General features: G+C 35.9%; 2 protein-coding genes across 2 annotated transcripts; one reads left to right on the top strand and one right to left on the bottom strand.

Annotated features, from left to right (window-relative positions):
* Positions 1–1,012: 1,012 nt before the first annotated feature.
* On the bottom strand, positions 1,013–3,254 carry LOC121266919 (40S ribosomal protein S23). Its single transcript, XM_041170769.1, has 4 exons — positions 3,105–3,254; positions 1,659–1,814; positions 1,394–1,520; positions 1,013–1,284 (listed from the first exon to the last, which is right to left on the bottom strand). Exons 1-4 carry the CDS (start codon positions 3,107–3,109, stop codon positions 1,144–1,146), a joined length of 429 nt encoding a protein of 142 aa, XP_041026703.1. The 5' UTR covers positions 3,110–3,254; the 3' UTR covers positions 1,013–1,143.
* A 13,001-nt stretch (positions 3,255–16,255) lies between these two features.
* LOC121267261 lies at positions 16,256–17,155 on the top strand. Its single transcript, XM_041171110.1, has one exon. The coding sequence runs from the start codon at positions 16,256–16,258 to the stop codon at positions 17,153–17,155; it is 900 nt and encodes a 299-aa protein (XP_041027044.1).
* Positions 17,156–22,502: the final 5,347 nt, after the last annotated feature.

Raw genomic sequence — 22,502 nt, 5'->3', positions numbered from 1 at the left:
ATATAGATCCAATAGCTTGGCCTATCTGCTCCACTCAATGCAATTAGCTTTACAAAACAAAAAGCTGTCATATGCAAATAACAGATGATTGATTAAAACTTGGTATCTTCCTATTTTTAGCCCAGTGAGAATGTCATCCCTTTTAGCTTTGTTTAATAAGCAACTGAGAGCCTCAGAACATATAATTAACAAGTCCCTACTTTTTCTTTTACCAGAACAGGCTCATTCTCATTGTTCCAAGTAGTAACGCATGGTTTGAATCTTCGGACATTCATGGGTGTTATTTTATCTTTTAATCGAAAATATGCAAGAAAATCTTCATTTAGGATCTTGGAAAATCTACTTTTTAATTGCCAAAATAATCCACAATCATTTGTTTCACCATATCGTTGTTTTGCAATTGAGAAATACTTTAATCACAAAGGGATTACACAAAAAAGTAAATCCATAAACTGACGTGACTTGATGCAATACGTCAGATTGTAAAGTTCATTTTAATATAAAATAGATCTAAAGGATCACATAAAACCACGTTGATTTGTGTGTTTACTTTTATGTTATCTCTTTGTATCTGTAATAGTTCTCTTTGCAACTTCTAGTCATTCATGTATGTTATTCATTACAAAAATGTTACATGCATGGATAATGAGAAACATTGACTTAACAAAAATGTGACATGCATGGATATTAAGGACACTCCTGTTGAGTTGTCGACTTCTTGGCTATGGGTTGTTTGCATGTGTTTTGCAGTGGAGAAAATTTACAAAACTACTGCTACCTCAAGAAGGAAAAGATAAAGAATCATTCCAATCATTAATACGGAGAAGACAGTCGCACAGGATATGCTGATCAATTAAAGGATTCGGATGAGCGAATCAAGCATTGTAAACTCAAAAAAGGAAAAAAAAATTATTTTCTATTCTCAAATTACTTTCGTTTGCATGTGTGGGTTGGAGTAATGGATTTCTTGAATCAAAAAAGATTTTCACAAATTCGTTGTAATAACTCAAGATTTAATTACCCAAAAAATACTTAAAGATTAATAAAGATAAGTCCACAAAATCTAGTTGATAAAAGGTTGCAACAGCTCGGTTCTTTGAAAAATCCATGTAAAACACAAATACGCTGCCATTCCCAACAAACTTAGGACCTAGGCTTCTCCTTTTTCTCCTTGAATAGAGCCAGGAGGGAGACACCAGAAACCTTCACGACTTTGAACCTAACTCCGGGAATATCACCAACAGCATGACCTTTTCGACCAAATCCGGCGATCAACACCTCATCCTACATACAAATATCATGTGTAATAGTGGTCAACCATAAGTAGGAAGGGATTGAAGATGAAGCATCTGCCAGAAAGGACCATGCCTTGTTTGAGGCCAAGAATACTCACATTTTCTTCGATGTAGTTCAAGCAACCATCGTTGGGGACAAATGCAGCAATCTTCTTCCCATTTTTGATCAGTTGGACTCTGGCACATTTCCTGATAGCAGAGTTTGGCTGCTTGGCCTCGATACCTCTAAACATCCCAGAAAACCGTATGGAGAAGTTAGCAAATGCTCAACTTTCAAACATATCTTCACTCACTCATAATTACTAGTAAACTAAATGATCAATTATGCACGAGTGAATGGAAAAAATGACCTAATAGTCTTACATCTTCTCAAGGACAATGCCTTTTGCATGGGAAGACCCAGCAAATGGCTTCTTCCATTCATTTCCAAGGTGGGACTTTTTGTAAGACTTGTCAGCCCACCTTTGCCTCCTACGGTGGGACTTCAGCTTGCGACCAGCTCCCATACCACGTGTCTTCCTGTTAGAAAAATTTGCAATAGATCATGAGCTCAGCATCTCAATAGAGGATGGTTAACATATCAAATCCTGAACAACAGTTCAAGTCTAATAGATTGCCAGAGGGCAAGAAACAAAAATTGAAAGTCTTAGGTGGGTCCCACAAAACTCACTTCACCATCTCAACTCACTACTATTCATAAAGAAATCAACTCATCTCAACTCAGCTCAACATTCAAACGGAGCCTTAAACCATCATCCGTAACAAAACTCCAGGTCCTAGTTTGTTTATTATTGTTCCAAGTAATCATATAGGAAACCATTTCAAAGAAAAAAAAATCAACCAGTTGAATCGGAGGCTATCTAGGCCACCTATGTAATCAAACAATTAACAAGTACTAACAGATCAGAGATCAGAAATACAACAGTGGATAAAAAACGTTATCAGTTTCAACAAGTGTTTTGGCTAATACCTAATTTATTTTACCAACAGACCACAGGGAATTTAACTTATTTCATTCACTTTGGCAGAGTTTTGTTTATTTCTACGAATTTAATTACGAAAAAGGCATCTAAATCAAATTCTCTATACCAAGGAAAGCTTGTAAAAATATGTAAACCAAATCATCAACTCCGAAAAAAAAAATCTATTAGTTTCTTATGATTAGTATCCCGATATTAGACAGGAGATAAACTACATTTTGAAGCAGTACTAACGTTCAACTTACAAAACAAAAAACCACATTGACCTTGAGATCTAGCAAGCCTCCGGTAACTAATCAAAGCCCTTACCCCTATTCTACATGTTCATTTTTTCTTGCTTTAGACAGGATGGCTTCCTTTTACTTAAGCCCTCGATAGTCACGGATTCCATTTTACATATGACCGAAATAAAAATTTGGAAAAGGAAACATTCTGCGTCAACTAAGTCCAAAAGCTAAAACCCTAACGTAATCATCCTATGTCCTCTAATGTGAGTTTCAAGTTTTTTGTAAAAACCCAGCCAATCAAATCGACATTTATCATGAGCTAATATTTTATTCCCATACATTATTCCATAACTTCTCCAACAGCCGACGTAGAGTACGGAAATTATAAAAACCTAAATCTAAGCATGGCTTTGCAGATTGAAGCCATTCGATACGCAGATTTCGTTTGAAGAAACGTATAACAGATCACAAGACCCCATATTCAAAGTAAATAGGAAATCTTCAGCGACTAAATATCATAAAAATGGAAATAAATTAACAAATCAAGTAAAGCAGTATTATGAAAATGAGAGAGAATCAAAGAGATTCATTCGGCCACATACCCCATGGTGACGGAGGGACGAGGACTTCTTCAACTGCTACGAGGGATCGGAGGGCGAAGAAGAGGTTGAAGCAAGCAGCCGCAGTGTAGAACCCTAACCCTTAGAATGAAGTAGAATAAGCCTTTATATACGAGGAATTAATAGGGCGTGATAACTAGTATTTCTTGAACTGGACCAAGAAATACTAGTTTGGGACCAATGTCGTTTGCCCAATTTGGGCTTTTATTTAGGTGGTTAGAGCCACCATTGGGCCCATAGATTAATAAAATAATATGGAAAGCAAATGTAACTCTCCTTTTGAAATTGTTAAGAGTGTAAGAGTCAAGTTAGATACAGTAGTATAATATGTAAATGTCGCATAATAATTTTGAAAAAGAATAGTGAGATCTATTATTAAATATTAATTTTCTTTTTCATATGAATCATGTATTTATTCATTTTTTTTAAAAGAATTACGTAGTGTTTACGCACTCCATAACTGCAAATATTATTTCTTAATTGCTAAAGAGTAATATTGGGTATAAGTTTCAAATAGAAAAATCTCACATTTGTAAAAAATTTCCTATTAATAAAAAAATAGATATTTTTATACTTTTTTTTTTACGGTAGATTCCATATCTTTACAAAAGTACTACACGAAACTTGTACAAATTATTATTTAAAGAGAAATTCTACATGAAAGTCTTACACCACACACATCCACCTAATCAACATGTGATTTATTTTTTTTCCTTTTATCCTAATGCTTAAATATGCGTGTGATCAAATAGAATGAAAAAATGACAAATTATATGTTAATTAAGTGAAGATATGTAGTGTAAGGTTTTTTTGTAATATTTCTCTTACTCAATTGCTACAAATTTGATATGAAGAAGAGCGTTGAGGCACAAATTATATAATGTGAAAATTTTATCCATTTTATTATTTAAAATAGTTTTCATGGTCATCTAGGAAACTTTTAGGGACATTTTTGTCCCATTATTACTCAAAATTTTAATTTATTTAATTAAAACTAGTATAAACCTATAATTTTAAACGAACGAATAGATGTGTTATACTTTATAGAATTAGAAATTATTACATTCTCCCACTTGGCCAGTAAACTTATAAAAATAAATGCTTATTTTATAATTTGAAAATCTTCTTTAAAAGACTTCCTTTAATCGATTCTTTATTAGTTTAGAACAAGAAAAAATATACGTGCTCAATCATTACAATTTTATCAAATTTTTATATAAAATATAATAAATAATTTAACTTTTTTAAATATCAAAATAATAATATTATTAAAAAATAATATTTAATAATATTTTATTCAACTTTTAATTTTTATTTAAAACCATTTCATCTCTTCTCACTATCCAGATAAGGCCTTAGTCTTTTTTTTTTTTTTTTTTTATAGAAACAGACTCATTTCATTAATGAACCGAAGTTACAACTGAGACTTATCAATACATGAAAAATCTAATACATTAAAAATCCAGACTATAAGCCAAACTGTGCATCAGTTCTAGGGCTTCCCCACACACAAATTTCTTTGTGGCGGACATTGTCTTAACTTCTAAACAAACTCTCTCATAACTAAAAAAAACGCTTTGTAAAACAGAACTTAAAGGCCCACTCTATCCTTCTAGGGAGGAAGATATGGGACATTACTCTGGATACCAAATCCAATAACCTATTTATATTTTATTAATAACTAAACTAACAAAAAACTACAAATAAACACATTAATAACTACATGACCACAAGCATTGGTGAGACCCCTGGCGTCACGCCCACCGCAAGTATCGGCATCTCGAGTCCTGACGGAACGAGCACCCAGCTCACGCATGGACCACAACAACTCGGCCGTATGACCACCAATTGTAGCATTGCCCACCACTCTCGAACGGCTCTTGCCTCAGATTACGTCCGATCCAAAGGCCTAACACCTCACTCGGGTTAACAAAAAACAACAACAAAAACAAAAAAACAAAACAACTACAAAACACTGAAATAGAAACAAGAAAGAAACAGAAAAAACAAAAACGGATGAATAGTGCACAATGGGTCGGTAGTGGCTCGTGCATAACACTATTCACTCTGGGAGGAAAGCCGATGGTTAGACTTGGAAGTCCTGGAGTCAGAGGTTCCACAAAAACTGAGCGTGGTGTCGGCAGAGGACTCCTCAGTAGCGCGTGATGGCCACGCACCGATGATATCCAGAACTTCGTCACACGCGTGTGGGCTACGCTCCACTCTGATGGACACTGGATTTGGTGGTCTTGAAGATCGGCGGCTGGGCGTCATGCCGGTGGAGGCGCGTGTAGAAGTGCGACGGCTGGAAAGACTCGAACGACGATCTTCCCTTATTTGGCCTAAAAAACACAAAACAAAATAAAAAAACATTACAAGAAAATAAAATGGATAGAGGAGAGGGAAGGGTGGGGGGGGGGGGGGGGGGGGGGGGGGGAGGAGCCGAAGCTCTCACCCCCTTTCGTTTGATCTGGAGTTTTGGAGACTTTTAAAGAGAAGGGAGAGGATTTTTTCTAGATAGAGAAGGAGTTTTCTCAAGATACTGATCCAATTGGCTTTCTAATCTGGTGGGCCTTAGTCTTGAAGTGCCATATGTGGACATTTTCTACTTTTGTACTTTCTTTTTTGCACTTGGATATTTGAAGAGGAATTATCCAATAAATTTCTAGTGGCTTAGCTATAAATTCAAGCACTCCAAGTCTTGAGAAAAAAAAAATCTTCATCCTCTATTGCACAATAGGTACTTCATATTTTTTCATAAAATACATAATTAAAATTATACTTTTTATTAGCAGAGCAATCATCGAAATTGGAGCATAAGCAATTATTTTAAGATTATCAATTGTTTTAAATGAAACACTATGTTTTCTAGTTCTTTGCAAATAACATGACACATTTTTCACGTCTTTTCAGTAAATCATTCCTAGGCTATTTTGGCAACAAGCAAACCAATTGCAGAACTGATTTACAACCTCATACAAGTCTATGCAATTATCAAACTCATTAAAATTAGCACATACGAGATCCTCCCTGTCTTTACGTTCCCAATTAATTTTAGCTTGTTTTAGACAATCCTAACTCTTCTCATTTTTTGTATCAAAATATTTTATTCCAATTACGATTATGTTTCGACATCGATATCTTTCGTTTCAAAGTTCTTAGAGAACAAAACCTTATTTTTACATGCTAGACAAAAATCCTACTTGCCAACAAGATACCGTCTACATATAGGATAACAAACATAAACTCACTCGTACTAATCTTTTAGATATATGCATCAATAAAGAATGTGTGCCTTTACTCTAAAAGCATTCGTGATATTTTTACAATTTATATATCATTGTCGAGAGAGGCTTTTTAAATCCAAAATTTGATTTCTAATTGGTTTCGAGACCAAGTGGTCTTTAGCTTTTCTGAGCACTTGTAAAGCTCTTCATCCATAATTCCATTTAAATAGCTCATTTTCATATATTTGATGTGTAACTTTAAATCAAAATAAACAACGAACATCACAAAGATTCATTTTTGGTTACAAGAGAAAATGATTATTTGTCATCAATGCCCTCTTTTCAATGAAACTCTCGGCAACAAGTTTAATCTTATATCGTTCGAAATTATTAACATGTCTTAATATTTCTCAAACTCTTCAATAGTTTGAGAGTCATACACACATATTATCAACTGACTTTTCAATCCGGTTTTATATGGACCATGGGAACCAAACTTCTCAGGCACTTTTTTCAATGTGTTACAAGCAAAATTTATGTCGGCTATCTGAAAAGATAATAACAATTGCATTTTTCATCGCTTTATCTTGATATGTGATAATAGCCTTTAAAATTTTACCATCCATACAATGCAACCAAGTCTGAAATAACAATGCAAAGGTCTCTATATCCTCACTAAAAATCAAACATGCTCCCAACAAAATTGACTGGCCATAGTGGTTTACACCCACGAACGGTGCAAAGGGCATTATATATTTATTTGTCAAATATATGGTGTCGAATGTTACGGCATCACCAAAATATTTGTAGGCTGCCCTGCTTCGTGCATCTATCCAAAATGCATTCCTCAACCTGCCATTATCATCAAAATCCATTAGTGCAAAAAAACATCATTCCTGTATTGCATCCTACAAAAATATTCACAAAGTACTCCAGCACTATCTTTCCTAAGTTGTAGGTATCGTGCCTTGTCAATGTAATTATGATAATCTTTCTCTAAGAATGACAATATTACGAACCCACCCACGTTAACCACAACAGAGCTGTAACTCTTGTTCATTCGGATACTAGCTTGGTCATTTGTATCTAACACTCTCTTTATGGACTCGCTCACTTCTCTATTGCATTGAAAGAATCTTGATTTTTGTAGACTTAGGTCGTGATAATGTGTATTATAAACCGTTTCACCCACAACATCGCCTCAATTTTTATAGCATTTATTTTTGCCTTACAGTTCGTCTTTGTTGTTGGACGTGGCTTGGAGACATTTGACATCCGATTACGTGCCTTACCACCACGAGCACAACCAATCATGACATATCTGACACACTCATCCTCATATCTAACACTCCCTTATTTCATTATCCCAAAAATGCATTGTTTAGCTTATCGCTTATCATAAGCGATTAATTCTTCCTCAAAAGTAAAAATCATCCTCAACTTTGTCTCGTCAATGCTATCATTCCTGTCATTATGCACCATTATTTGAGGTAACCTAGAATTGCCATCGTCATTCTTGATTTCAATAGCATTAGCCAAAGAGGACTTATACAGTGCTTCAGTTTCCCTAGAATCTGGTGTGGCCTCTTTAATTTCTTTACAGGTCTTGAGCTTGTAGCAGAGCTTTTAGCATTAAGCCTAGTCAGAGGGCTAATTGCAAATTGAAATAGGTATGCAATATTTGACTACAATGAATAAGAACGAAAATATAAATGAATCAAAGAACTTCGTTGTTAAAAATTAAAGTACAAGCAAAATATTTGCAAGTCGAATGCATCACCGAACTGTTCCATGGACGAGGAACAAAAGGTGGTAAAAAGGAACTACATAGTGATTGAACTTCTCTTGGATTTGTAGTGGTGAGCATCATCGGAGGGCTAGGTCTAGCATGTAATGGGTACTGTAGGTTTTGCTGCAATTTACCACAACAACAAACATTAAAAGAAAACAGTTCTTCTAGGCATAGTCGGGGCACACAACGGTTGGGGATTCGGCTGACGTGTGATATATTAAAAAAAATAGATGAAATATGAAGAAATACATTCAAACATTCAGACCAAAATAGAGCTCATTCTTCGTTTGGATCTTGCGTCTTTGTCTTCATGTGGTCTGGTGTTTTCGTCTTCATCTCTCACATAAACTGGTAGTAGTGTATGGGATGAAAGTTGTAGCTTCTCCTCGACTATAAGCAACAGATGTATCACAAATGGTGGTATCGTTTTTGTTTAATCCCACTTTGGTCTGCATCATTTGTTGCCAATGGTACTCTTTGTTTGAGGCAACCACGAAGACCATTTCTCCATTCACGAACCCCTCTAGCCACCTTCACGGGTCAACTAACAAAACTTATTTATTGACAAAAGAAAAAATTCAATGTGTGGTGAGCAGGCCAACTAACAAAGGAGTTAAGCAAGTTTTTTGCATCTTCAATCAATAGACCCCTTGGCTCCAATCAGTTTTGTTCTTACTAAGATTATTTAGCACTTGGAGAACATCTCCTTCCATAATAAGCTTTTGAACTCCCATGTCTCGATAGAATATTACTGCTACTATTAAAGCATAGGATTCTGTAGTAAAGGGTTGACAGATAAGATTTGTGGAGCTCTGAGTGTGCCAATGACATTGCCTTTTATGTCCTTTATGTTAGTACCTATGCCAATTTTTCCATTAGCACTGTTTGTGGCAGCATCCCAATTCACCTTGTAGACTCATTCTGGTGGTTTCTTCCATAAACATATCGAGTCTTCATTAGTAGCAACAAGATTATGATGGCTTCCCTTAGTATTCTTAAAGTTTTGAAGCTCCACTTTTGCTTTGTTGACAATAGAGTTTGGGAGAGAGAAACCTTTCCCATGTATAGTATTATTCCTTCTATACAAGATCAGTTGCGCAATAAGATCAACTTCTGAGAGAGAGATGTTTTGAAGGACATCTTCCCTCCATCTCTTCATATTAGAGTCTATAAGGTCAGCCACCAGTGCATAGTCTTCATTTGCCTGACCTCGAGACTAGATCATATGGGAATGGGATCTTAAGATCCATTTATCTTCCCAAATTCTAACTTTCTGTCCATTGCCAATTCTCCACACCAAGCTTGCCTTTAATAGTTTATGTTCAGCAAGAATACTCCTTCATGCAAAGGAAGGCTTGTATCCCAACTTGGCATCAAGCAAATCAATCTGGGGAAAATACTTTTGTTTAAAGGTTTTAGCTAGAAGGGAGTTTGGATTTTTTAATATGCGCCAACTTTGCTTTGACAACACTGCAATGTTGAAACTTCTAAAATCTCTGAAACCCATGTCACCTCTATCATTTGATTGCCCCAACTGGTTCCATTTAACCCATTAGATCTTTGAGTGATCTTCATTATAACCCCACTAGAACATTTTCAAAAGCTTGTTGAGCCTTTGTGTTATTGAGTTTGGAAGAAGGAAAATCCCCATGGTGTAGGTTGGTATAGCTTGGAGGACAGCTTTCAACTTCTTTGCCTGCTGCAACTTGTTTTCCTGTAATTTGAGCCCAAGTCTTGTTAATGAGGGAATGGAAGGCAGCCACCTTCTTTCTTCCCAGGTAGACCCAAGTACTTCTTATAAGAGCCATTTGACTTTACCCTAGCAATCTTCAGAATAGTTTGTTGTATATCAGCAAGAGTATTCCTACTGAAGAAGATTAAAGTCTTCTCCATATTCAACATTTGACCAGAGACTTTTTCATAAGTCTCTATGATTTGAATTACTCTACTCCACTCCAAGTAGGGGTGAAACTCGGTCGGTCTGAAATGAAGAATCTGACCGGACCGGTTGGTTCAGTCCAGACCGGTTTGACTCGGGATCGTCTCAATCCCTGAAAAAGAGGATCGAAACTTTTTGGTTTGGTGCCGGTCGAAGGGTTTCCCACCCTGAACTAGATCGGACCCACCGAATTCAAAAAATAAATAAAAAATATATTATATATATATTATTTATATAATAATTGTATAATTAATTATGTAATTTTCATCTAACCTATCACCATTAAAAATATAAAGTTTTAAATATGTTATTAACAAATTAATATTCTATCAATTAACTAATGTATAATATCAATTAAATAATTATATAAGTTAATAATGTAATTTTTATCTAATTTATTATCATTGACCATATAAAATATTTTTTTATTGAGTTAGTTACATAATCTATATTAATAATTCACTTAATTTTAATTTATTATTTTAAATAATTTTGTTATTAATTTATTTAAAAAGGAGAAGAAAAAAATAAAAAAATAATTGGGCCGAACTGAACGGACCAGATCGAACTAATAGCTACCGGTTCAATCTGGTCTAGTCTGGGGAAAGTAATGGACCGAAAATTGTGGTCCATCACCCCCCCCCCCCCCGAACTGGATCGAACTGGACCGATTTACACCCCTAACTCCAAGGAATTAGCTTTACAAAAAATAAGGTTGTCATCTGCAAAAAACAAGTGATTGATACAGATGGGGGCCTTTGCCAATTGGAACACTAGAGATACTGCCATTTGCTTCTGCTTAATTCAATAGGGAGGTCAATGCTTTTGCACAAATAATGAATAGGTAGGGGAGAGAGAATCTCCCTGTCTAAGACCTTGAGATGGAGCGAAAGACCTTTGAGGTTCTCCATTGAGCAGAATTGAATAAGAGAGTGAGGTGATGCATTCAATTAGAAGTGATATCCGTCTTAAGTCAAAACGCAATCTGCTCATAACTGCTTCAAGAAAGCTCCACTCAAGTCAATCATAACGTATGCTCATATATAGCTTAAGAGCCATATAGCCTGACTTACCCTACATACATGAATTTAGAACATGAAATGTTTCATATGCTACATGAATATTATCTGTAATTAACCTGCCTGGAATAAAAGCACTTTGATTAAGGGAGATGATTTCAGGGAGAATAACCTTTAATCTAGTTTCTAGCACCTTAGCAACAATTTTGTAAATGACATTGCATAGACTGATTGGTCTGAAGTCAGAAACTTTCTTTGGCTCATTGGTCTTGGGAATGAGTGTGATAAATGTGTCATTGACACCCTTTAAGGAACCACCCTGATCGAGAATTTGAAGTACAAAATTGCATACATCGTTCCCAATGGTATCCCAATTAGATTGGTAGAACTGAGTTGGGAAACCATCAGGACCTAGGGAGCTTAATGGAGTCATTTGGAAAACAACTTCTTTCACATATAGATCAGAAACTTTAAGTAGAAGCCTTGAATTCAAGTCAACTGTAATTTTTGTGTTCATGCCATAAAGACCACTGTCAATAGCAGATGGATTAGAGGAAGTAAATAAATCAGAGAAAAAACAGTGAATAGATCACCTATCAGATCCTGTTTAGTAAGCAAGTTTCGTTGTTGATCAAGAATCTGACTAATAAGTTGGTTGTTTTTCCTTTGGGTTGCATACATGTGGTATGATTCGTTTTTCTATCCCCATGTTGCAACCTATGTTGTTTTGCACGTTGCTTCTACTTTAATTCCTCTTTTGCTAAATGAAGTTCCACTTCTTCTTGGAGCTGTTGAACATTGCTTATGTGATCTCCGCTACCACCTTCCTGTAAATCTCTAATTGTCTCCATCTTCCTTTTAATATGTGTTGGGGTCTTCCTGTTATTGTCAGAATTCCACTTTTGAATGACCATTTTGCAATTGAATCACCTACTACCATCTTCCTCCATGCTTCTTTAATAGTATTTGAGCAATCTTTCCTTAGAGCCCAAGAAGCTTCATATCTGAAGATGTATTGCTTACTTCTGCTTCTCATGTTATTGCTGACCTGTGTTAGGTGGAGTGGAGAGTGATCTGATTTGATAACAGGCAATGCATAATAGTTGTTGTTTGGGAAAAGTTGCTGCCACTCTGGATTAGCCATAGCTCGATCAAGTCTTTCTTTGGTGAAACCCCATCCTAGCCTGTTATTAGACCAGGTGAACTTCTGTCCCTTTGTAGGAAAGTCATTAAGGGAGCATAATTCAATAGCTTCTCTAAAAGCTTCCATTTGCTTGTATGGTCTTGAGGCTACTCCCACATTTTCACTTTCGCAAGTAATTTCATTGAAGTCTCTTATACAGATCCATGGCAAAGAATTACCATCTTTAAGAAATTTTAGTAACTTCTAACTGCTCTCCCTCTTTGAAGTTTCTGGATGACCATAAAAACCAGAGAACATACACTGGATAGCATTGTGTTTCTCTTTTATAATTGCACTAATGTGCCATTTGGTGAAGCTACAAATCTAAACATAATATTATTATTCCACAAAAGGGCTAACCTTCCACTACTCCCTCGACTCTCTACTGTCATACAACTATCAAACTTCAATTTAACCTTAATATCTTTCATTTTATTCTTATTACATTTCGTTTCCATAAGGAAGACTAGGTTGGGACACACTTCCTTAGCCAACAAACTGAGGATTCTAACTATCCGAGGGTTTGCAAGCCCTCGGCATTTCCATCTGAGGAGACTCATTGGTATTGGCAAGGCTGGTGACCAGCCTCTGCCATTAGATCATTTCGCTTCTCTTCCATACATACATTAGTTTTGCTTTTCTTTGAAAAAAACCTCTCCTCAATGGCCACCCCTGCTCATCTAGCATAGTTTCTATTGTGGGTGACAACCTTCTTTTCTGGGCACCACTCCACATGTTAGGATCATCATTGATAGTGAACTGTTTATTTCTAGCCCTTCTTTTCACTTTGTTTCTCATTATTAGTAAGCTCCACCCTTTCCATTACTATGCAAATGGTTCAAAGCTTCATTTTGTTTATTAATCATGTCATCATTTGTCACTTGGGGCTCAATATAATCCATCATTTTCTCAGTGAAAGACTTTTTTATGGATAGATCCTCTTTTGTGGTTTCACGGGCATCAAGATTTTGCTCATTAATAGCATGATTATGAGGATCCTTCCCGCACCTTGTATCCTCAATGGCATTAGTTACCATATAGGTTTCCCTTATGCACTCCTCCCTTCCCAAAATTGGGTCAGCAAATTCCTGAGATTGTGCCTACATAGGGATCCTTGTATCCATAGTCAAGTTTTGACCCTTGATTGCCTCCATTTTTCTTGGAAGGAAACCTTCCTAAAAATCCTCTTTCCTTCTAATATCTTCCTATGATTCAGCCTCCTCTCCCAATGGACTTGATGTCTTTCCACAACATCATCTTCGACCTGCGATTATGAGAATTGTGAAGCTGGTTGACCCCTTCCACCATTGGCACTTTGATGATTCTGTGTCACAACCCTATGATTAGGTGCACGAAGCCATGCCCCATATTGACTTTGGATACTACTATGCATAGTTCTTTCAACAAAATCTTTTACACAACCATTTGCACCATGTTTGATAATACCACATCTAAAACAGAAATTTGGCAATCTTTCATACTTAAAAGAAATTCAATACTTGTTACCTTGAAGATTTAGAAGTATGCCTCTCCCAAGTGGCTTGGTAATGTCGACAAAATTCTTAACTCTGAGATAAGGGCCCCATCCAATCCCATCATCATCAACATCCACCTCCTCCACCTCACCAATCTTATTCCCTATTTCTTCACCAATGTCCCTTTTGATTCCTTATTGAAAGAAATGTCTTTTGGAGTAGAAAAACCATCGAAATTGTTAAGGCAGAGAAGATTACGATCAAAAGTCCATGGTCTTCCGTTTTAAACTTTTTGGATGTCTTGTTCATGTTGAAGCTCGATGATGAAAAGACTGTCACCTACTTCTTTGAACTATATTCTCCCCTTCGGCTTCCATACATTCTGCATTGTTGTCTTAAAGGCTTCTTTGTCTATGTTCTTCTCTGTCACAACGAGGCCAATCAGACAATTTTTCGCGCCTAGCAACCATGCTCCCTTCTGTTCTGTGATGTCAACCTGTAACTCATATTGTTCTGCCTCGGTCAGTCAAAGTTTGCCCCACTTGTCAATGATCTCGTCTGCCATTCTCCCAATCACCTCACCTTTGCAATGACGATTTCGCATAAAAAAGGGTGCACGTCCTCCCTCCTCAGTGTAAACTGCAAGACTTGTCTTGCCTAGAGCAAAAGAGCTCCTCCGCCCATGCTAGGAGACCGATTAAGATGTTATTCTCATCTATGAGGGAGAGAGTGTTAAGAAAAGACAAAATGATCATTACAATATTTATTGTTAACTCACATGTACATGTATAAGCGAGATATATTGTTTTTCACAAAGTATTATTATTTTACAAAGATGTTATTCACTTAAAATCTATTGTAAAAAGACGGCTGTATCTTTTAAGATTTTAAAATATTTTTAAAAAAAATAAAACAACTAAAATATTATTAAAAAAATACTTCTTTAATAATTAAGTAAATTAAAAATTAAAAAATAAAATGAAAAATTCTAACGATAATAGCGAGCAGTAAAAACCAGTGGTAGAATATCATTTTCTTTAAAAGATTACAAAAAAACAAGGCACTACAACCACTATTGGTAGCTTTTGGTGGGTTTTTTTTTTTTTGTATGTATTTTTAAATATTTTTTTCAAAAAATTCATAACATTATTAAAAAACACTTCCTTAATTATTAAGTAAAAAAAATAACAAAAAAACAAAACAAAAAAGTGAGTGGCAACTCATAGCGAGCTGGGAGCCGTGAGCCTAGCATTATTGATTGTAAAAGGGGTAGTGCTAGTGTGTCGATCAGTTTTGATCGTTAGGCATGCCTACTGGAACAAATTTCACTTTTTATTTATTTTTATTTTTTTACATTTTTTAACAATTTAAATATTTTAAAAAAATAAGAAATACATCAATACACTAATAGTTACTTCTTTAATTAGTAAGTAATAGAAAAAAAAATTAAAAAATAAATAAATACATGAGTGATCAAAATGAAGACGTAAAATGAGACGACATAGGAGCATTAATATTCATTGTAAAAAGTTGTAAAAGGAATTGGGACATAATTCATGTATCTAGCTCTCACTCTAAGTACCCCTAAATCTATATAAAAGCTCTAAAGAACCCTCGTCCACAAAATAATAATTAAAACTTTTGCTTCAGCCAAAAAATAATTATAAGTGTTCTGCCACTGCCAAACACATAATTAATAGTGATAATAATCATAGTAACATCTACGTTCCGAAGGAAACAAAACAAATTATAAGTTATTGAGATTAAGATAAATTAATGATCAAGATCCCAGGATTTGGAAAAAAAAATCTAGATCTTGGAATATTTACCATAAGAAATCCCAAAAATCTCATTATTTTTTAATGGATAATGATAGAACTACTAACCTCTTATTATCCATTTACTATCCTTTTTGTATTAAATTTTTTTTTTAATTTTTTTTATTTAATGGTTAAGGAAGTCATGATTATTACTATTAAAATTTTTTTCATAATGATTAAAGATATTAAACAAATACTTAAAAGAAAATGATAAAAAAAAAAAACTTCAAATACAATATAAGTAGTAAATGAATAGTAATCCTATAACTATTTTTTTTAATTATTATTTTTTTATTTAATAGTAAAAGTAACCAAAAAAAAGGGTCATGCATCAACAGCACGTCTACACGTATTATATGGGTAGGATACGTTGAAAATTCAGCACAGAACTTCAGTCCAATTTTAGAGCCCATCACCAGCCCAAGTAATTATGCCGAGTGCCAAAAATATTTTGAACTTGGGATCAATTCACAAGATTTTAAAACACCCTACAATCTGTATGGTCAATGAAATGCATGTTTTTAGCGGTTTCCCCATAATTTAAGCTCTTTCGAATATGCATGTTTCCATGATCGGATGCGTACTGCATTAAAGATTACGTTAATTTGGGACCAAAACCTCGGAAGCTTAAATTTTTAATGGGAGTTTTGCAAGAAAATGAGCTTTCACAGATGAACCATGGAAGAAAAATGCTTATTAGCAGCTTCTCTGGCAGCACTGGCATGCCATCCCAGCACAACCATCAAGTGTTTCAAGTCAAGCAGTACTATCTCCCCACAGAAAGTAAAACCAAAACCTCCATCCTTGAAGAAAGTGCCTTCAAAATCCAAGAAAAAACTGGATCCCCATGAAAAACCTTCTCCATCTGCAACTCTCAATCTGCAACGTCGGCTCATCAGTCCATCAAGAACTGATCACAAACTTTCAGAAGCAGTATTCTCTGAAGTTGTTGAAGGAGATCCCTCGCTTGGCATTGTGAAAACCATATTCCGATCAGGATGGCCGAAAGATATAGGCCTCAAGATTCACAAGGTGTTAAAGGTGAATCACAGCGCAAGTTTTCTAAGCAAGTTTGAAGAGTACAGGAAGAAAGTGAAACTCAATGCTGCAAACTCTTGCCATAGTACAAAGACATTAATGGAGAGACTGATTGCTGATGGGAATGAACTGCTACGGTTTCAAAGTGCCCTTATAACTTGTTCTCTGGGAACTATATCAGGGTATTCAAGATTATGTGACAAGAAATGCTGTGGGATTTGCAGACAAATGATCTCTTTCAGATTTGGGGTTGAAGATGGACCACCAATATCAGTCCATGGGAGCAGTTGGAAGGCACATGAGAAAGTGAGCAGAGAATGCATTACCAAAAGGGTATCATGTGCAAGGAAGGCCATCGTTTTATGCCGAGTGATTGCAGGGCGTACTGATGTTGCTCGTCACCACATGCATGGGAAAGAAGTAAGGTCGAATTCTGCAGTAACGGGATCAACTGGAGATCAGTCAAAGTATGGGTCGGAAGAGCTTCTGGTTTTGAATCCAAGGGCTGTGCTTCCATGCTTTGTGGTCTTATACATATGAAGGAACAATATTCTCATGTAGTCTTCTTATAAATAAGAGGCAACTCATGAGTAAGTTAGTGATAAACAATTAATTGATTGATTAATGAATACCCTTTTACTTGTGAAAATCCATATCATATAATTCCATTTTACTCTTATAGCATTCTTAGATCATTAGTGTAGTACTGGAGATCAGTCCACCTTAGGTAGTTGCCGAGCAAGTTGACTTGTTCCTGAAGGTAACCCGCACAAGGAGATGGTGGAGCTCAGAGGCACGTTCACAAAGGCAATCCTCTAGTTGCAGTTTTGGCATGAGTGTGGATACATGACATTTGCTGGTGGAGATGTCTTCCTGGGAGTAAGGCCAAGTAGTGCGCAAGACTGAACCTGCTTTGCGGAGGTTGAGCAATTCGTAAACTAGACTCACCTCGTTGACCCTAGTAGAAGTGAGGGAAGTCGAGCGAAGGTCGAGTAGTTTGTAAGACTGGACTCGCCTCTTTGCGGTAAGTAGCCCCGGTGCTTGATCTTGCTACAGAAGCCAAACCGGTTAACGTAGATAATTTTCAATCACAAGTGTAAAACTTGTGCACTTGAATCGTCCCGTTGGAGTGTGGCGGAGGTTTGAGGAGTGTTGGAGAGGCCCGTGAGCAGCCAGTTTTGGCAATGACAGAGGTCTAGGGCCACCCTCATGCATATTGACACGTCCGAGTGGTGTCCGAGCCGGGCTATGTAGCCGGTGTTTCACGCCACCGAAATCAATTATGTTAGTAAAAATAAAATTCACACAAATTTTGAGACAGACAAATTAGGGTATTTTAGCCGCTGTAACTAATTTTTGCTTGACTGGAATTGCCTGCTGCTGATTGTTGTTCATTCTTTTACTTGGTCATTCTCTCTCCTTCTTCGTTCTGTTTTAAATAGCTTCACTGGCATATGCTATGTAGTTTTGACCACTTGGGTTGACTATTGTCTGTCCCATGCAATGTGCGACATGCAACATGTCACCATTGCTGCCCCTCTCTCGGCCATGTAACTTCATGGGCAAGTTGTCTTGACAGTGTTGCTATGGAGTTGTGGCCAGAGGACTATCAAGGCGGAGGAGGTTGTGTCCGATCAATGCTAGGATGGTGGCTACATGGCCGGGACGAGCGGCTTGACCGAGACGAGGGGCTTGGTTGGGACATGTACGATGGTTCCATCTAATAGGAACATCTAAACAAATCATCCTCCTACTAATCTTTTCCTTTGCCGCATAAGCCTTGATCTTGGCAAATCTTGATGGTGGATACTTCACGTTTGGCAACATCTCTAATTTTTGTTACAAATCTATAAACATCTTCCAAACCATTCATAACAATTAAATTTAATATATGGACAACACACCGCATGTGAAGAAATTCACCACCCAATATAGTACAATCATTATCCTTTATCTCTTCCTCATGTAATCAACGACAACATCATTAGAAAATGTGTTATCATTAGTAGTGGTGAAAATCTTATCAATCCCTCACACATGCAATCTTAATTCCAACACCCTCCCAATAATTTCACCCCCATGGTAAAAAATTTAGCAAAAGTTGAGTATATTTGTATATAATCTCTTATTGCAATTAATAAAATGTGAGTAACGCATATGTAGTTCATATTTTACACTGATGTCCAATTATTGGTGATAAGATAAATTCTTTCACAATCCAACAATTTCTTTAACTATATCTTCTTTTCATTATACAACTTAACATAATCCATTCGTAAAGTGGTTTGATCTAGATTCCAAATCAATCACATACTCAATAAACACATCGTGCTCCACAAGCCTAAAAAACAATTCACACCTAATAAAAAACGTAACGGTTGACACCCTAAGTTTTTCTGCATCATATTTCATAAGTCATTGTGGAATACACATTCTTCCCTCCACATCCCTCTTAACATTAGAGGTTTGACTTTTTTGAACTTCTTCAATTCTAAGAGGAGAAGTTTCATACACATCATGGATGAAGTCCATTCTTATAGTGGCAATTGAATAGCTTAGCGCAATAATTGTACTGGGCTTTCGAGTTACCACAGTCAATAAGTTCTACTTTAATAAAGTGCTTACATACCACTAATTGGTTGCTAAGTGGTTTTTGAATTTCTTTGGTAAAAGTGGGACAGACTGGGTAGAGTTTTCTCTATATGTGGATAAGGGGTTGCAAGATTCCCATACTCCTCTACATCCACTGGAATAGAAAAGGAGTCACCACCACCTCCCTGTATTGTATTAACATTACGACTCAATATATCTTCTTCATGTGTTATTGAGTAATAAATAACAAATCACCAAAATATCAAAATGAGAAAAATAAATATCACAATACACTTGAGTGTTTGCAAAACTCGAGTCAATTGAGGTTCAGAACAAAACACAGCCCCAAATAGTCTTTTAGTCTTCACTAATCTAAGAGCATTGGCAATGGACTAGCCAAATGCCAATGCAAGTCCAAACTTTAGCTAGATGTGAGAAAAAGCCTCCACATTGGACTAGCCAATAGTCCAAAGTTTAAGACTTGATGAATAGTAAATCTTAAGTTCTCTCTAAACATGGCTAGCTACTATTCACAATGGAAAGCAATATTTAATTATTTCATCACTTCCATCTCTCTTTGAATGGTAAAACATGCATGGCATGCACATTATTTCTACTGATTGATAGAGTAGACACATTATTTCTACAAAGCATGAAGATCTAAGAAATATATAAATTGTATTTGTAAAAAATAAAAATAAAAGAAATAAAAAATATAATATTATATTATTATTTTAACTTTATAATTGCTAGTTCAATGTGGATTCACCTAGTCAAAAGTTGATATTATAGCCAAAAGTTAAGATTCTAGCCAAACTTTAGACTTGACAATGGCTAGACCATTGCCAATGCTCTAATTATGAGCAACTCCACCCCAAAACAAGACAGGTAGCATGAGGAAACCAAAACTAAGTTACCTCTTTTAGCAAGTAGAGACCAAAATAAGATATAATCCCGGTGTATTCAACAGAATTACTTCAGCATTTGGAACAAATCAACAGAATCAGAGTTCTCAAAGTAATTATCATTGTGAAAGTTCAAAATACATAAGCTATATCAAAACAAAGGAATCCGGTGGCAAAGATAGAGGTAACTAAACAAAATTACTAATGATAAGAAATTCTATATTTCACTATGTAATAATTCTATACCGTGATAATCTCAATGCTCCTATATTTATGTCAATTGAATAAAATATGGAGCTCCTTTTTCTATAATTTTAGTTTTCCTATCTAGTAGGCCTGCAACCCGAGTTGAAAATACCAGGATTGTGCCCGACCCGACTTTAAAATCATTATTTAAGGCACCAACCCGAACCAAACCGACCCATCAAAACAATATCGGGTCGAACCCGTATGACTCGATCTCGTCTTTACCCCAACAAATGACCTTGTTTTCTTCATCGACAGAGGACCTTGTTTGTACCCATTTTCTACTGATGAAAATTCTCAATCCAACCAAGAAAAGCAAGTTGCATGATAGATTAAGCTTATACATTTTCAGATCATTCAGCCAATAAGTTCTGTTATTTTTTAAAACTCTCATCGACCAAACACGAGATCTATAGACAAGAAAAAATTTATTGAAGACAACAAATACCCCAACAAATGAAACCCAGAAAGCCCCCAACAAATCCTCCAACAACAATGAGATCTATAAGAAATCCCCAACACAAAAAGCCCCCAACAAATCCTCCAACAACAACAGATCTATAACAAATGAAATCATAAACCCAATAAACAAACAAAATCACTGGACTCAAGGAAACAGGAAAAAAAAAGACAGCGGAGGTACCAGGCCCCTTTGGACACCACCGGGCTTGAAGGTCTGCTCCTTAGTTTTCTCCCTTGAAGGCTTTTGGGTTGCAGCTCTAAAAAGTGAGCTGGTTTTTCTAGATGATTTTTTTACCTGGTTTTATTTTTTTCTCTGCCAAAGAAGAATTGATTCTGTGCCAACGTCCCTCTCGGCAATTCTGTGAATCTACATCCGTTAATCACCATCTCTCCCTCGCAATTATTATGGTCATTCTTTGTTTAATTGCTCAATTAATTTTCTGAAAAGTGGACCCCATGCCAAGTAGACCATTCTCAGTAATTAGGTAGTGGTTTAAGTTGCTTTTATCAGCTGGTTTACACCAAAACTCAAACCCGTTGCTTTTATCGGATTGGTGAACCGATTATTAGTAACCCATCAAATGCCGGGTCGGGTTGCTCGGATCTCCGGGCCATATGCCCAGGCCTACTATCTAGTCTGTGAACAGTGTGGAATTATTATTAGCAAAAAAATCAGGAATTTCCTATTTTGGAAATAATGATGTATACAACCACTAATGGAAAACCTAATAAAAGCAAGACAGAAAATGAACAAGCAACACAAATAGAATGAATTTGGGTCCAAATAAATTATGCCTTCTCTAAAACAAATATGGAGCTCAGAGTTGTTTGGATTTAAAATTCATCTTAACTCATCTCATCTTATCATTATAATTTTTCTAAATTTCCATACAAAATAATTCAACTTTTTTAAATTTTAAAATAATAATAATATTCTAATAATATTTTATTTATCTCATCTAAAATCATTTTAACTTATCTCTAAATTCAAAGGAGACAAGTTTTCAAAGAAAGTCACTCTAATTTGGGAAACTCCAATAAACGAGAAATACAAACAGAATGAATTTGGGTCTAAATAAATGATGCCATAAGCTTTCAGACAATGGCCAGGGGTCCAAAACTACCATTAAAAGCACCAAAAGAATTTGTCATGTACTTATCCATGATATCATAAGCCCCATCTCCCCACTTGCGCGCACACAAACGTACAGAAAAACCCTTTTTTAAAAACTATTTCCACTTAAGGGATTTAAGATAAACAAAGCAAGTCAGTTATTGCCTCTAGGCTTGTTTGTGGGTTAATTGAGATATGTGAAAAATATGTCAGGTGGTGATAATCAACCCATGAAATATAGTAGTCTTTGTAGCGTCTTCAAACATTTTAATGGAAGAGAAAGAGAGAGAGACTTAACGAAATGTCAACGGCAAGAGAGAAGCAAATACGAGTTCTTCCGAAGTACTCTGAGTAATGGCACATCAACTAATAGATGATCTTGCACAGAATCCTTCGGGTCGTCAATGTAACCATAGTGAAGGACGATGTTCTTTCAAACAATTTAATGGTCAACAGATACCATATTTAACTCCTGTGGTAGAGTTGTGCAAATCCTAGCAGTTGAGCAAAAACAGAATGTGAATGTTCTCCTTATTATTCTTGGAACCCCGAGTGTGCACACAGGAAA

Source organism: Juglans microcarpa x Juglans regia, chromosome 5S, assembly GCF_004785595.1.
Source record: "Juglans microcarpa x Juglans regia isolate MS1-56 chromosome 5S, Jm3101_v1.0, whole genome shotgun sequence".
NCBI lineage: Eukaryota > Viridiplantae > Streptophyta > Magnoliopsida > Fagales > Juglandaceae > Juglans > Juglans microcarpa x Juglans regia.
The sequence above is the reverse complement of the archived record's forward strand: the minus strand, read 5'-3'. Positions and strand labels throughout refer to the sequence as shown.